This window comes from Typopeltis vanoorti, chromosome 11, assembly GCF_054136105.1.
Source record: "Typopeltis vanoorti isolate ZY-2024b chromosome 11, IOZ_Tvanoo_1.0, whole genome shotgun sequence".
Classification (NCBI taxonomy): Eukaryota; Metazoa; Arthropoda; class Arachnida; order Uropygi; family Thelyphonidae; genus Typopeltis; species Typopeltis vanoorti.
Window position 1 is genome coordinate 100,524,283 of NC_143559.1, and position 18,095 is coordinate 100,542,377.

Consider the following 18,095-nt stretch of genomic DNA (forward strand, 5'->3'; position numbering starts at 1 on the left):
ACCTTTTCATGCCTGCATTTCTTTTCTGGACCCAACACATACCGTGCATTTTTCAAAAGTATCAATGTAATATTAAATTCAAAAATTTCCACTATACCTATAAATAATGGAGCAGACATGGTTGCAAACTATTCCTTCCTGCAACTGGACAGGTACACTACTGACTGAGGAAAAATTTATATGAAGCATGTAGGTGATGTTAGCTGTAGATAAGTAATTATTTACAGCTAGCATCAATTATAAGCTGATGTAGATAAGTAATTATTTTTAGTTATATCTTACTTATTTTAGATGAATGAGCAAGCATGTGTATGTGTGTATTGGGGAAATTTTATATGGGATGTTGTTTTAGAAAACATTTTAATACATGCTACCAATGTGTACAATGAAAATGGCTGCCGAGTTTAGCACGAGGAATCTAGTACGATGTAGCATATGTTATATGTATGCATTGACAAGAATGAACTGGTAGTAATATGAAAGTGTGAATGAAGAGAGAGAGAAAGAACATGTCATAAATGTTTCATGTGCTATTGCAAGAAATGCGAGTTGTGAAGAAAGTGGGAAAATCAAATGATGAATGTTAACAATGTAAGGAAGGATAGCACGAAAAAAATGGCTGATGAAGTGATGATACGGAATAATAGTGCTCAAAATGAGCGCATGAAAGAAGAGGCCAATGAATTGATGATAACGAGTGAAATAGCACACTTATGTTACATCCTTAACAGGACAAAAGAAATGATTGTTGTGTGGCATAGCAGGTGGGAGAATGAAAACAAATGTAAATTTGAAAAGTATGAAAGTGCGAGAAACTGCAAATAAGGATATGGTGTTGTACAGAGATTTGATTATAATAATAGCAAATAAAGAGGTATACTAAATGAGCAAGTGACAAAAGCATGTTTCCCAGGTGCAAAAATCAAGGATGTTATTGACACCGTTAGTCTGCAGAAGGGAGAAGTGGAAGAGATGATTGTTATGACAGGAACAAATGATTTGAAAGGGGAGAAATATGCAATGAGAGAAGATATGAAAGAGTTGTGGCAAGAAGTAAAAATGAAGAGTGAGGAAGTAAAAACTGAGAGTCTGCTGCCTCGGTATAACAGGACAGTGTTATATTTTTTTTCTTTCGTTCTCTTTATATTCAGTTAATTTCACTTATACATAAAACGTTTCCTTCGAATGGTTAAAATACTATATACAGTTGATCAGGTGCTCGTTGGCACAAAACACATCGTTTCCTTTTCGTATGGATTAAAGCATTGGTTTTTAACAAATTTACGATTTTCGGACAGTCAGTCTAATGAGATTTAAAATCTTCAATATTCTGCTTAATCTTCTAAGTTCATTTTTCATTCTGAAATACAAAATTTCTTCCTTTCACAATCATCCTAATGTTTAAGGGACAAAGAATATGTAAAGTACTTATCTACACCGCACAGGTTTTCAGGGTTCCTTCCTTCGTAGTGGAAACTTTGTTGTTCAAGGTCTGTTGCCACGTGGGAAATCACGTGTATTCTTCGAGTCTGGCCTCGCTTCTTCAAGAGTTACATTGGTGCATTTTTTCTTTACTGACAGCCCGTTTCTTTATCTGCTGTGATGCCTTGGCGGAACTTACGGTAGTCCACTCCGGGAACGTAGGAGATGGACATCACTGACCACTGAGGAGCACACGGAGAGAAAACCGGAACAAACAAAATGGGGGGGGGGGATCCAGACCTGTGTTGCTGCATATATTCTCCCTTTCCAGTGCCCTCTTTTCGAATTAGATTTGGCATATTCGGCTTTTCGATTTGTCCCCGACTGGGTGACCTCATCACACCGCCATACAGGGCTTTCCATTTTCGGGAACATGTGCCTCTAGATTTTTTCCACGGGCGCTTACAATACTACAGTGGCATTTGAGCAACATTCTGACATTCCTGCATGTGTAGTTATAAATCATTAGTACTTATCTTTACACATATTCTTTGATTATTTTATATTCATAATTCTATTTTAGATCTATCAAAACGTATACTAAATATTTCTTTCATCTTATTGATCATGATATTAATTCTTTTATGATATGTACTAAATCGCTGAATAGACAAATATGCTCTTTTAGTGGGGAATATTCTGTTAGATTCTGGATGGATGACCGCATTGTAAGTGAGGTTGCCCCCTTTCAGATCTAACAAAGGCCCCCTGCTTCTAAAAAAATTTTTCCCCGAGAAAATGTTTGTCCTCAGTTTCCCTCCTCGATGCAATCCATTGATTTGTGTTGGGACCTTCACTTGTTGCTTGATACACATGGTTAGTTTTATTCTTCACATCCTGCTTATTCAGACCAGCGCACTCATCTCTAGTTAGATCATTCTTCTCTGCTTCCTTTCCTTGATCTTTGCCAGTTTCCGGTTTTCCATTCTTTTCCCTGACCTTGGCGATGTTTGATTCCGGCTGGGTGTTAGCTATGTGCCCTTCCCTCTTTTTCTCGAGTTCTATAACCTCCTTACTTTCAGATCTGTTGGACGAGGATTCTTCGCCTTCTCTTTGATTTCTTTGCTTCTGATTTCTTACAGCATCATTTCCTTTTCCTCGGAACTTAATGTTCTCTCTCGGGTAATCGCATTAGAAGCCATGCTTCCTAAGAAAATCCTCTCCTAGAATTAATCCCACTCGAGACGAGTTCCCAGGTAGAATTAGGAAGTTATGCCATGCATGCAGATTTAACCCAAGTAGCTCAATCCTTAGTCTAACATATCTTGTGGCATGAATTGTGGAAGGAGATATTCCCAATAATCTAACTGGATTTCTCAGTCTTTTAGCTCTTTTACTCACGTAGGCCCCAGTTCCCTGAGACAATTCTCAGAGATTAGGGAAACTTGAGAACCAGTGTCAAGCAGTATTTTAAGATTCCTTCTGCAGACCCTTGCATTAGTTGTTGTTCCAGAGAACTGTTCCTTGCCCTGTTGTTCCTCATTATCAATTAGTCTGGCACAAATGTGAGACGTGGTTTCAGACTGGTACCTAGTTCTCAAGGATTCCGGTGTTATAAAACAGTCTCGGGCCAAGTGTCCTAATCTGTTACAACTAAAACACCTGGGAATCTCTCGACGGTAGCCTCTTTTAACCAATCCGTCCGAAGACAAAGGAGAGTTCGATCCACATTTGGCCGACAATTAGTTTTTCCATAAGGGTTCCATTCTGTCCAGCAGTGGTTGTTGCAATTTCTCAACCTCCCCATGAATGAGATTAGTAATCTTACTCTCTTGTAACTCAGGGGGCTTCTGGTCACTAGAACGATCTAGCATTAATAGACTGATGACAGAATTAAGTCGTTCCATGAGAGGCTGTTGTAATCTCTCGACCTCTTGCCTGACCAAGGAGCGGACTTCACCAAATTTGCAGGCATTGACAGTGACACTGAAGACTGTTTCAGTTTTATTTTCTCCAGTAGTACTCCCTTGCATCCTCTGACTTTTTTCCTTCTTTGCTATTCCTTCCTTTGTTAGACTTGGGATCCTATCATCCTCTCCGTTATTTTTTACAGCATTCACATGGCTTATAGCAACTGAGGGACAGATGTCCCCAAGCAGTTGTTCTCTTTCAACAACGGCATCATAACATTATTTCAGATTTGTTATTCCCTTTGCAAAGGCTGCCTCCCTTAGTTCCTGTCTCAGACCGACCCTGAAGTGCTGAAAAACAGCCCAATCTAGATGGCGTTTTTCTTCGTCAAGTACACTCAGCGTGTTTGCAAAAGTGAGCAACCTGTTGCAATATTCTGGGACGCCTTCTTTTTCCTTCTAGTTCATCTCTTGGAGTTTCCAGAGATTAGGTCCTATGTTCTTGGCCTTGGCAAATTGGGAAATAAGGATCCCTTTGAATCTCTGGTAATCCAACGTTTCTTTCAGGAGGGGTGAGGAGTAGAAAAAGCTTTTTGCCCTTCCAGTTAACTTACTGTGAAGCAGTATAAGCAACTGGAAGTCGCGCCATCGCCCTATCCTTCTAAGTTCCACAATGTACTCAAAAAAGGCCCTCACATCGTCGGTTTCTTCTCCCGAAAAATGAGGGAAAATCTGCTGGGGGTTGATGCGCCTAAAAAATTCTGGATCACTTAGCTCTGTACTAGTTGGGAGAGACATACTTATCCCTTTTAGCTTACACTACAAAATTTCCCTTCAAAAAAAAAAAATTTTTTTTTTTTTTTGTTCTTCGCATGTGACTGACACCAACTCATTGTATCTGATTAAATTCTTTCCTTTTCATGGATCAAATACATCCTGTTGACTGCGCCATTGTTATATTTTTTTTCTTTTGTTCTCTTTATATTCTGTTAATTTCTCTTATACATAGAATGTTTCCTTCAAATGGTTAAAATACTATATACAGTTGATCAGGTGCTCGTTGGCACAAAACACATCTTGTTTCCTTTTCGTATGGATTAAAACATTGGTTCTTAACAAATTTACAATTTTCGGACAGTCAGTCTAATGAGATTTAAAATGCTCAATATTCTGCTTAATCTTCTAAGTTCATTTTTCATTCTGAAATACAAAATTTCTTCCTTTCACAATCATCCTAATGTTTAAGGGACAAAGAATATGTAAAGTACTTATCTACACTGCACAGGTTTTCAGGGTTCCTTCCTTCGTAGTGGAAACTTTGTTGTTCAAGGTCTGTTGCCACGTGGGAAATCACGTGCATTCTTCAAGTCTGGCCTCGCTTCTCCAAGAGTTACATTGGTGCATTTTTTCTTTACTGACAGCCCATTTCTTTATCTGCCGTACTCTGCTGTGATGCCTTGGCAGAACTTACGGTAGTCCACTCTGGGAACGTAGGAGATGGACATCATTGACCACTGAGGAGCACATGGAGAGAAAACCGGAACAAACAAAATGGGGGGGGGGGGGGGGTCCAGACCTGTGTTGCTGCATATATTCTCCCTTTCCAGCAACCTCTCTTTTCGAATTAGATTTGGCATATTCGGCTTTTCGATTTGTCCCCGACTGGGTGACCTCATCGCACCGCCATACGGGGCTTTCCATTTTCGGGAACGTGTGCCTCTAGATTTTTTCCACGAACTAGCACTCACAGGCGCTTACAATACTACAGTGGCATTTGAGCGACCTCTGCCCTTTCTTAGGCAGTATACTGACATTCTTGCATGTGTAGTTATAAATCATTAGTACTTATCTTTACACATATTCTTTGATTATATTTTAAATCTATCATAATTCTATTTTAAATCTATCAAAACCTATACTAAATATTTCTTTCATCTTATTGATCATGATATTAATTCCTTTATGACATGTACTAAATCGCTGAAGAGACAAATATGCTCTTTTAGTGGGGCATATTCTGTTAGATTCTGGATGGGTGACCTCATTGTAAATGAGGTTGCCCATTTCAGATCTAACAACAGTGAGAAGAAGGGCCAAAATTGCTAATGTGTTCATGAGAAGATTGTGCCAATGGAATGGTGTGCAGATTATTGATCTATGGTGAATTTGATGGATGAAAGAACATATATATTCCTGCTGGATCACATTTAAATGGTTTCGGAGTTAGATGTTTGGAAAAGATGTTGTTTAGTGAGAATTTGGAAGTGTAAAATCAGGGAAACTAGAGATATTAGGAAGGTTGCAATCAAGGATGTGTCTGGCCAGCCTTGTGATAAATGAGTGTACAGAAATTATTGTTATTATTATTACTTTCAAGAGACCTCCATGGAGTCAAGGGACTCATCACGGGAGGTCCCACTCTCACATGCACAGCCCATCGTACCTCGACTTAAATGCATTCACCGTACCTGCACTCACAACCACTCTTCATGCAAAAAATCTACTTCTCACCCTCTTGCTCACACCTACCTTATACAGCGTTCAGGAATGGCCTCTTGTTCACTCCTCTGTCTTCAAATAGTCTATGAAAAATCTCATCCATTCTCAATTTGTCCTCGTATTCCACATTCCAGATACCAGAAGTCAACTTAGCCAATTATCTCTGGACCCTCTCCAACATCTCATTATCCGTATGAAAACCAAGCGACCAAATCTGTGCACAGTAATCCATATGAAGCCTGATCAAAGTCTTGTACAATGGAATCAAAACATCCTTACTTCTATGCATCAGTGTTCTGGAATCAAAACATCCTTACTTCTAGACATTATTCCCATAATACACTGCATCATCCTCACAATTTTAGCAAAATGTCCATGAAATTTCAAGTCTCCATCCACCACAATCCCCAAATATTTCAGCTCCTCTAGAATATCTCCACCATTCCTATAATCTGCATTCCATCTCTGCTTCCCAAATTTTAAAACTTTACACTTTGCAACATTAAATTGACATCCCCCCCCCCACACACACACTTGCCCAACCAGACAGCCTATTTAGGTCCTTTTGCAAGGCTGCAACATCTGCTCTCCTTCTCATAACTCTCCCTAACTTTGCATCATCTCCAAACAACTGTATATCACCATTTAAGCCCTTTCCAATGTCATTTACATACAAATTAAACAACAATGGCAACAAAACAGACACTTGGAGCACACCACTAGTGACTCGCCTCTTCTGGGATATCACTCCCTCATACACAGCCTGTTGATACCTATAAGTCAGTCAATCTCTAATCCAATGCACTAATCTACTATACAACCCCATCTGTTCCAATTTAACTACTAGTTTGTCATGTGGTCTATCAAAAGCCTTTGCAAAATCTAAATATACTACTGTATGTGCATCCCTCTTGTCCAAAGTATTTGTCACCTTGTTATAATAAATAAGCAGATTGCTAAAACACGATCTTTCTTTAGCAAACCGACACTGCCCATTAAAGAGAATTCTACTGCTGTCCATCAGTTCTGAATCCTTGTCCTCACTAGCTTCTCCAACACCTTGATCATGACTCCAAACAAGCAGATTGACCTATAATTTGAAGCCTTAGTCATCACCCTCTTTATGAAGCGGAACAATTCTGCCATCTTTCCACTCCTTAGGAACCTGGGCTAACCTAAGACTCATTAAAAATGTATGTTTAAAAAAAAATAGTAGTTCCAAAATTCACCACCATAGAGCATTCAAACACGGGATTTTGGGATTTTTCCCTTCGTTCTAATTGTTAATACCATCCATAGTGATGGCACTAACCTTGCTGCAACTAGCTTTGCTTGTGGAGTTGTACTTCCTAAACAATTGCACAGCTGTTGCTGCTCTCCATGAATTTTGTTGCCTGAACAAATGTCGACAAGGTCAAGAAACAGGATCATTGGGAATTCGACCTGGCAGAGATTGCAAACCAATCAGTTCACAACAAGTGAAAGAAGTTGCTACTGCCATTGTCGAGTAGGCCATGAATAACAGCATAGGTTCCTGCAGTGAATGCAACGTATCAAGACACATGGATGTGCCTTTCACAACTGTCTGGAAAATTCTACAGCTGATTCTGCATTTCTACCCATTCAAGATAATCCTGACACAGGAGTTGTGCCTGCAGGACTTTGAAAGTCAATTGACATTTATTTTAACATTCCTTGCTCAAGTGGAGTTGGACGCTGCATGACCATGGATGATTTTGCAGGGAGATGAAGCTCACTTTCACCTGAATGGAGCTCTGAATACCCAAAATTGCCAGATATGGGCTACATAAAACCTACATGCAAATGAACAAATTCCTTTGCATTCACTCAAAGTTACTGCCTGGTGTGGGTTTACAGCTTTATCACTGGCCATTCTTTGAGAACAACACCAGTTGGATCCTGTGACCTGCTTAGTTACTGCCAAGAGGTATCACAATATAATAAATGATTTTGTTGTGCCACAGCTACAACAGCACCTGTGTATGGATTCCATTATTTTCATGAAGGATGGAGCTCCTCCACACATCAGTCGATCTGTACAGAAAGTTCTTCAAGAGCATTTCATGGAAGCCAAGACTGATCAGCCATGCTTTTCCCCATTGCATGGCCACTTCATTCACCTCATCTGATCCCATGTGATTTCTGACTCTGGGGATTTTTCAAAGACAGGGTTTATCATGATCATCCTGGTAACTTGCTAGTGTGCTGAAAAACAATACAGTGCAGCATGTGTGCAACATCAGCCTTGACTAGCTGCATTGTGCCATTGAACACACTTGGCAAATGATGCAGTTTCTGGCATACCAGGAAGGGCAGCACATTGAACAGCCTCTGAATGTGTAATAGAAGTGAATAAAAATGTGTTATTTATGCTTGTGTCACTTTTCTCCTTATATACACAGAAAAATTATGCCTATATCCAGTATATTGCACAGCACCACCTGGTGGTGAATTTCTAAACGACTTTTTTTTTACCCTCTGATATCACTTCTGCATGCCATGCAATATATCCTTACAAAGTTTTGCAGCATTTGGATCACTGGGTGGCATTCTACAAGGCCTTAAACTGGGATACTTTAATTTTGATCACCCTGTATATTATTGCTATTATAACCACAATATGAAACTATTACATAGTAGAAACTCCAGTAACTGTGTTAAAATGTACTTTTAATTTTAATTCATTTATTTCATGATGATGATTTATAATATGTATAAGTGAGTTTTACTATATCACATTATTTTTGACAGAATGTACACTTTGAACAAATATCTGGTTTAACAAATGGAAATGGAATAAAATACTGTGTGTATGTTAAAAAGACAAGAAACTATGAAAAAACCCAACTGCTAAAGTTACAAATGCCAAACTCAGGCTAGTAAAACCACATTGATATGGCATGTAGTTTCGATACAATGATTTACTGTTGTAAACAAGAAGAAATGTATCCATGCAGTTCAGTTTTCTAATATTTGTTCTTTGTACAGCAGTCCTAACAATGCTATTTAAAAAAAAAAATAAATAAAAAAAACTGGTAACTTTTTTAGTGCATAAGAGAAAGGAAGAGAACAAGAAGTTACCGTGAAAGTGGTGTAAGAGTGTGGTTAGCAAGGGTGTTAGGACTATGTTTTTTTGCTTGGAGGGTGGTGAATAGGTGTCCAGAGGTGGTTCTGGATGCCTCATCAATTAATGAGTTTAAGGAGAAGTATGACAGGTATTGTGTGAATGATGGCTAGTGCATCTGAATAAATGGATCTCCCATGATGAGTCTTCCAACTCCATGGAGATACCTGTATAATAATAAATTATTAATAAACTTTATAGTGCTTCTGTGCATTTCATAGTTTGTTTTCTACGGTGCAAGTACGACTTAAGAATAATAATCTTATTTTTAAAAAATAGCAATATTATTTTCTAATTTCTGTTTAGTGTAGATCTAGATATTTAGTAAAAATTCAAAGTGTTGCATGATTAATGCAGCACATGGTATCATACGATGTTAGCATGGAGGACTTTGTGATTGGTGGGGTAGCATATGTGAAATGTACTTGTTACCAAGGGTAGATATTTTGAGGTTTAAAAGTGAGAGTGGTTAGAGAGTGTACACTTGTGGGTGTAGTAAGTATTTCAAAAGTGAGATGGAGAGTGAAATAGGAGATCTCAAGTGTGAAAATGTGTCAGACAGAAAGCAGAGGGAAATGAGAGAATGAGTATAAGTGACCAAAATACAAATGATAATAGAAGATGTGGAGAATAATTATTATTATTATTATTATTATTATTGTTCCGGGAAACTCCAAGGAGTCGACACTCATCGAGGGAGGCCCTAACATCAGGTCAAGAACAACTATTCAACATTCACACAGTATCTATCATACCTTGCCTTGAACTCATTCATGGTCGTAGCACCCACAACAGACTCTGGAAGCTTATTCCACTCATTTACCACTCTCCAAGTAAAGAACCTAGCTCTAACACCCTTGTCAACCACGCTCTTGCCCAGCTTCCATGCATGGCCCCTAGTCCTCCCACCACCAGTCATATTTTCAAAAATATCTTCTGGATCAATCTTATAAAAACCCTTCAGTAATTTGAATGTCTCAATCATATCACCCCTCCTTCGCCTATCGTCCAATTTCTGCAACCCACAAATCTTCAATCCATTCTCATAAGGTTCATTCCACAGACCTGCTATCATCTTGGTCACTCGTCTCTGGACCCTCTCCACTTCCTCCCCATAATGAAGTAGTTGTAATGATATATATATATATATATATATATATATATAAGTTGTACAATAGGTAATATGGAAATAGTACATGAAAAGTGCAGTACAATGACAAAATTTTCTTGGCAGTGCTTCAAAATGCAAAGTGAGAGTTGGAGAGACTGGAAGAACCACTTATTAAGTATCGGGAAGGATGCGAAATATGATGATTCTATGATTAGGAGTGTTCTAGATGAGAGAATAATGAAAGCATGTTTTATGGGATTGAAAATTTTCAGTGTGACTGAGACCATATGCAAGAAATGGATGATATGTTGAATGAGGTGAAAAAGGACAGCAACACAGTTAAGACTGTAAGCCTGTTATTGCCAAGGCATGACATGAATGAGGTTGAGAGATGATTCCTAATAATTCAATGTGCAGCCTGTGCAGAAGAAGTGAGGTGCAGTCAGCAGTGGCGCACCCAGAGGGGTAGCCAAGGGGCCCGGGCACCCCCCAAAGAAAGAATAAACACTAGAAAATTTTCCAAAAATCTTTTCCTAATTAAAATTCATTTTTTTTTTATTTATGTTTTGTCGTGTCTTCTATTTTTATACTACTTATGAAGTAGCGATCACTGCAGATGCTCAGTCATAGGTCGTATGCGATGCATAGTGTGTATTCGCAAATCGTCCACTCAACTCGCCCCCACCCCCAGGTTAAATCCTGAGCGTCCGCCCCCCCTCCAAGATTAAATCCTGAGTGCGCCACTGGCAGTCAGTATGTCAATGTATGAAGTGTTTTTTTATTGCAGAAAGGATTTGTACTTGCAGGATGATTGACATCAAACAGATTTGGTGTTAGGCACTTGGAGAAATTGTTCAGTGAAAGAGGGAATACACGTAGTGGGGAGGCTGAAATGGCAAGAAGCATTAAGCGAAACAACATGTGAAAAGCAAGATTGTTATAACACAAAAAGTGAAAGTGAGAGAAGGATAGTATGGGAAGAATGAACTCAAGAATGATAGCACTAGTTTAGTCAGACAAGAAAAGCAGTGACTGTAGCAGTGGAGGTAAGGAATTTGATTGATAAATCAACTCAGCATGCTAATCATGCATGTTCACTAATGCAAGAAGCATCAAGAATAAAAGCAACAAAAAACCTGGTTAACAAAAAGGGAATATCCTTACAGAAATGGGGAGAATGTTATTAGTACTACAGATGAATTGAATCTAACTAAAACAGAGATCTGAAATGGTGGCGGTAGTGGTAGTATGAGTGATCCAAGGAATGGGCTCAAGGTTGTGTGTTGTGACATAGTGGTTAAAAGAATAAAATATATAGTTGCACGCTGCTACAGACCAGGGGCATCAGAAGAGGAATGTGACTGCATAGACAAATAAACCTATTGGATACAAGTGGTACTTTTTATCATACTTGATGAAACACTATGGGAATATAAATTGAATAGAGAGAAAGAGAGAGAGAGAGAGAGAGGTGAAATACGCATGACAAGAAAAAATAGAATTTATAGATATATTGAGGGATAACTACCTCAATATATCTATAAATATATTGAGATAGTCAGTTATTGAGAACTAAGTAGCATGTGATGGAAAAGACTCATGGTGCAATAAGAATAGTTCTAGTAACACCATCTGAGAATTTGTATATAAATGAGGTAATTGTTTTGCTTCCAACTGGAGATAGTGATCATGCAGTTTTAACTTGGGAAGCTGGTCATGCAAGAATGGTGAACATAAAGAGATATACGCATAAAACTATTAAGACTGGTGATCATGATGAATGAGAAGACAGCTTGAAGCAGTGCCTTAGCATGACAGAGTATTCAGCTTTTTCTGATTGTGTCACTAGTTAAAATAATAAATCACATTACAGCTAAATAGAGGATTAAACTTTGAAGTAAAAGCTGTATAAAAAAAGAAAGAGTTGTGAATTCTATAGTGCGAGAAAGGTGATGACCAGGCCCAGGAGAAGAAAAAAACATGATAAGAGAGCGGTAGACACAAAAATAAAATTGGTCTATGAAAAGCACTTAGCCTTGAGGACAAAGAAAAGATATATATTTTTTTTTTTTACTTATGATGTGGTAAGTAAAAGGAAGAATGATTCCCTTGGTAAAGTATAAAAATAATAAAAGTTTAAATGAAATAAAAATGAATTAAAATCGAAAAAAAAAAAAATCCTAACCTTATGCAACTATCTCTGGTATCTATTTTATTCCGGATTTTTTTTTTTTTTTTTTTAATGAACTGATCGTAGAATCTTCCATCCGTGTTTAACGCACGGCTATTTAAAAGTAACTTCTTCCTTCGGCTCATCTCTTTCAATGCTCGAAATGAAAGCGGACAACTTGGTGTGTGTGTGTGTGTGTGTGCTAGAGTCGAGAGGGAGTCATCGCTTTAGTAATATACATCATAGGCAGACCCATCAACTATCTCGGTACTAAGACAAAATTATATGAAAGGACAGAGGAGGATGAGTTGGAGGTATTAAAGCTACTGCAAAGCTGAATTCAAGCACAGCAGTGGAATTGTGTTAGATATCATTGAGGATGGTAAAGGAATTGAAAAAGTTGTTTTTTTTTTTTAATTTTTTTTTATAGTATGATACAAAATTGATTTCAGGTTAGCAACACTCTGAAGTTGTAGAGGTTATCCTTTGCGTAGAGGTAATGTAGAGGTTATCCTTTGCATAACTCAAATATACATTTATGTCCACAATGGGTATGGAATGAATTCATTTATTCTGAAATATTTGTGCCTTTATTTAATTATTTTTAAACTAATTCTGTGAATATTTGTCATTTAGATAATTCTCCAACTCACAAATAACATTGAAATAATGTTTTAAAATATTTTTTTTGAAATTTTCAAAAAAAAATTCAAAAAGCCTCTCATTAGCCTCTATATACAAGTAGACCAGTTGTGAAGTTATTTCACACACAAACTTGTTTGCTTACATCTGGATAAAGGATGAATCCAAGAATATAATTTTTTGGCATCTTTAATTTAAAAAATATATTTTTATTAGAGTGAGGTACTGAAAGTATCTATTAAGATTTGAAATATTCCTCAATTCACTTTCTCTCTCTCTTTTGTATAAGATAAAAAGAAATCTTCATGAATGTTTCTATAAAAAAAACATGACTTTACCATTTCACCAAAAAATCTATAAAAAATCATTTAGAATAGATTACTGTATGAATTTAGAATAAAAAGACATTTACTTAGTATCACTGGGAAAAAAAAAAAGTGATTTCTCCAATATTATGGAATGAAAAAATTAATCAAACTGCCTTAATATGTATATTTTGCCATAATTTTAATTACAGGAATCATCAGGGTACTAAATATACAAAGAATTACACAGAAAGAACTACAAAAGTTCTTATATAGAAGCTACTGTTAAGTAGCTAGTATATATATTTAATTAATCATGTAATCTGATTAATTGTTTGTAGTTCTTTGTATAATTCTTTATATTTAGAAATTGTAAAGATGCTGAAAAACAAAATTAAGGCAAAACATACACAGATAACAATTTCACAGAACTAGAAATGGAGAATGGATAAGTATCACAATTTTACCCTTTAATTTTCCTTAAGAGAATTAATACTAATCAAACAGTTTCATATCACCACAGGTGTTTACAGGGGATAAACATCACAATTTCATCCTCTTATTTCCTCTAAGAGGAAAAAAGAAGCCAATCAAGACAGGCACATATATTGGTGAAATGTACTAGAATGACAAGAAATATAATTTCAGCGATAGCACAATAATAAAGTTATACTGCAGGGCAATTTTCAAAATCTTCTGCTATCAAAAGTTATCTTTGATTTCTATGAGACATTTACCATCGCTTCCACCATATTATGAGTAAGACGAAAAGGAACACGTTCAGGCCAATCAAAAGTTTCTCCCTAAAAAAAAAAAAAGCAGTTGAAACTTAAAAAATTTTTAGTGATTTTGTACATTGGATATTTATAAAATGACCAGTAAAATAGGATACTTTAAAAGTGAGAAGAATGATATTACTAAAAAATTACTTTTTCCACTGATATTATATATTTAAAATCAAATGAAGATATTTCATAGAGTAGAGGGAGGCAAGGGTAAAATTAGAGGCCATCCATGGAAGCTGTATAAAGAAGGTGTGAGTAAGGGAATGAGAAGCAAGTTCTTTCCATGGAAAGTGATTGGTGAATGGAATGCATTGCCTGAAAAAGTGCGGTGAGTGCAGAAACTGTGAATGGGCTCAAGGCACAGGTAGATAATATTTTAGCATGAGAGAGTGCAATGAGCCCTTTGACTCCATGGAGGTCAGATGTTAACAATAATAATAATTCATATGAATGGATATGTAAATTTATTTATATAAATTATTGCTTATAAAATAAATTCAATCATATAGTGTTAGCTTGTGATAACAGATTATAACACATGAACTGTAATCACAAAGTAACATATATTAAATATTTCATGAGCAATAATTTAAATTTTCATGTAAACATAAACTTATAAAAACAAAATTATCAACAGGAAAAATAGCACTTTATGAAATGCTATTTTTCATAAAAAAAAAACATTTGCAATGTGCAAACAGAGTCTGTGGAAAATATGGGTTTAAGTCCTGCAATTTTTGCAGATTTCTCCCCCCCACCTCAAAAAAAAGTTATGAATCCCACTTGATAAATTTCAATATATTTATTTTAGACTCTATTCAGCTATATTCTGTTTATTTACTTATCCTGTACCACAAAATTAGTGTTCAACAGTCATTCTCTGAATAAACCAAAGCAACTTCGCAACTTTATTTCTTAGTATAAAAATAACAGAACAATAAAAGAGTACTGAAATGGTATGTTACATATGTTCCATGCTAACACATTTAAAATATGAATCCCTACAGTTGTTAAACTCACAAAATAAATGAACTTCTTTTCTGAACTGACTGCAATTTGTGTAATTTAATTAAAATCAGTATGATATAAATTATAACAAAATAAATTCCACTACCATATTTTTCTGTTCAGACATTTCATCATCATCCTACCTATCAACCTTAGAATGGGTTGAGGCTACCATGAACAATAGCTTTCCAACCCAATCTATCTGCAACCAAGAGATTTAAATTTCTGTAAAAGTTCAGACCACATATACTCTTGCTGTTTTTTTTCAATTTCCTTCTAGGTCTTCCCCACTTTAATTGTTTTTCTTTGATTTTCTTGGTGTTACTGAAATATATCCAGTATATTGCACAGCGCCACCTGGTGGTGAATTTCTAAACTATTTTTTTTTACCCTCTGATATCACTTCTGCATGCCATGCAATATATCCTTACAAAGTTTTGCAGCATTTGGATCACTGGGTGGCATTCTACAAGGTCATTCTACTCTGATCTCCATTTCAGTCCATGTTATTTTATTTTTTCAATATACTGAGTACCTCCAGTTCATCTAACTCAATGTTCACATCAGTCTCTGTTACCTCAACTACCAGGTATCATCCAAGGTCACTTGGATGATACCTGGATGATATACACTTGCAAAGTGATCTAGTAACTGAACTATTTCTTCTGTTTCTGTCACTTTTCTACCATCAGCACTAAGTAAAGTTATCTTTGTATAATCATTCTTTCTCTTACTTGTTACATAGCAAAAAAACTTTTTTAGATTTACTTTATCCTGCTTAGCTAATTTTCTCTCAAAATCTCATTTAGACTTCCATACCATACTAGTTACCTTACTTGCTTGTGATTTATATTGCCCATGGGAATGCTGATCACCTTGTTGTTTACATTCCTTCTACAATGCCTTGTTTTTTTGCAGCTCCTGCTTTAGACTGCTAGTCATTCACTTAATATCTATTTGGTTTATCCTCCTGACCTTGGGTATGCACTTTGATACTTGCTCAAACAGTCCTTGAACACTTCCCATGCACTAATAACATTCATTCCATGTAGTTTCTTATGCCATGGCATTGCTCCAAGTTGCCTCCTAAGTTTGTCATAATCACCAGTTTTATAGTTTTACATAAACCCTTTCTTGACTGAAATTTCCATATGTTGAGCAGCCTTCCAGTACAAGACTGCATGGTCACTTTCTCTGATCAAAGGCAGAGTTGTTACTGCAGTACAGACAGATCTTCTGATGTTATTGCCAGATCCAACACTCCCAAACCCCTGGTCCCTTCCATCATGTGCTGTTTCAGGTAATTATCTCTTGGTAACGGTATAAATTCCATTTCCATTTTGCTATGTGCCCTTTCCTCCTTCCAATCTATATCACAAAGTTGAAATCTTCCATGATAATTGCTCAGCTTGCACTCATTGTACTAATCTGCTGATGTATATCATCCACATTTTCTTCTGGACTCCCAGATCTACAGCAGCAACCAATAATGCATTTTATCCTATTGGCCTCTATCTCACACAGACATTCTCAAATGAACCATTTCCATCAGATCTACAATCTTCCTTAACTTCTATTTTTGTTGGTTGAAGTTCTTTAGCCATCATTAATAATACTGTCCTCCTCCTGTCCTATTTCTTCTATCTTCTCTGAAAATACAATATCGATTACATTCTATTCCTGTAACTACATCATTCTCTGACAATCAGGCCTCACTGATGACAATAATTTCTGGCCAAGTTCATGTACATGTATTTCAACATCCCCTTGGGCCCACAGTTACTTGTACATAATGCCATTACCTGCCAAATTAAGATTCCAAAGCTGAGAAACTGCACCCAGCTCTTTATAATCATTCCTGCACACTCATACTTATCTATCTCAGGGGGGCTAGACACATGATTGCTTCCCCCCCCCCCCAATATCTCTAGTTTCCCTAGTTTTGCACTTCTAAATTCTCACTGAACAACACTTTCTCTAAGAACCTAACTCCAAAACCAATCCATACTGCTTATACATCTGGAGTGGGGCTCCAAAAAAGGCTCCCTCAAAATGCTTGACTCAATACAGAGGGGGGGGGGGGGGCAATTAGATTGATAAATGACCCATCTCTTACCAACTCACTCCCCAACTTTAACAAAGACATTTAGTCTCTGCAATTTGTATATTATATAAATATTTCCATGACAAATGTTCATCTGAAATAGCATCCATAATTCCCCATACTCAGTACTAAGCCCGTTGAAACACACACTGCTGCCCCAACATCCTTTTACAGTACACCTTGAAACTCACAGAACAAGTTTCTTTTCCTCTTCCTTCATCCCTGCTACTGATGTATTTCCCAAGGAATACAATATACAGGCGTAGATCAAATGTAAACAAGTTTCTCCTTTCCCAATCCACTATCCAGATATTTTATTAATGTACTATAGGTTGATCAACCAACCTATCGTATATGGCACAACATAAAAAGTGCAGTCCATTAGGCATATACAGGTCCTTATGTCCATTGAAATCACTCTACACAACTATGAACTGCACCATTCCTCCTGCACAATCTTCTCATTGACAGTCATGGTCCTTTTTCTCAATTCTATCTTATCATACCAAGACAGCAGTCGCAGAATCTTTACTTTTTTACTCTTCATTTTTGCTTCTTCTAACAACTCTTTCATATCTTCTCTCATTGCATATTTCTCACCATTCAAATCATTTGTGCCTGCCAAAACAATTAATTCATTTGCTTCTTTCCTCTGCAAACTTAAAGCTTTGCTGACATCCTTTATCTTTGCATCTGGAAAACATGCTTTTCATCACTTTCTCATTCAGTATACCTCTTATCACTGAATCTCCATACAATACTATCTCTTTTCTTTCAGTTTTTCCCACTTTTATACTTTTTCCATTCACTCTTTCTTTCATTCTCCATCATTCTGTACCACATGCCAATCGTTGCTCCAGCTGAATGCACCATTCTATAGAGAAAAATCTAAGTGCATTCGTTCTAAACTTCCATGGATGCTCTCTCATCCTTTCTGCACCCTCCATAAAATGAAAAATTCCAACTACTGATATCCTGCATGAGCTTTTCAGAA

The 18,095-nt window shown here is 36.8% G+C and overlaps 1 protein-coding gene across 1 annotated transcript in view; it reads right to left on the reverse strand.

Annotated features, from left to right (window-relative positions):
• Window positions 1–18,095, reverse strand: part of LOC150101877 (serine/threonine-protein kinase ATR-like) — an 860,597-nt gene that overhangs the window by 26,882 nt on the left and 815,620 nt on the right. The window contains exon 58 of the mRNA XM_090399924.1: window positions 13,942–14,007. Coding sequence (XP_090256050.1) covers window positions 13,942–14,007 — 66 coding nt within the window. The remainder of the gene's footprint in view (window positions 1–13,941; window positions 14,008–18,095) is intronic.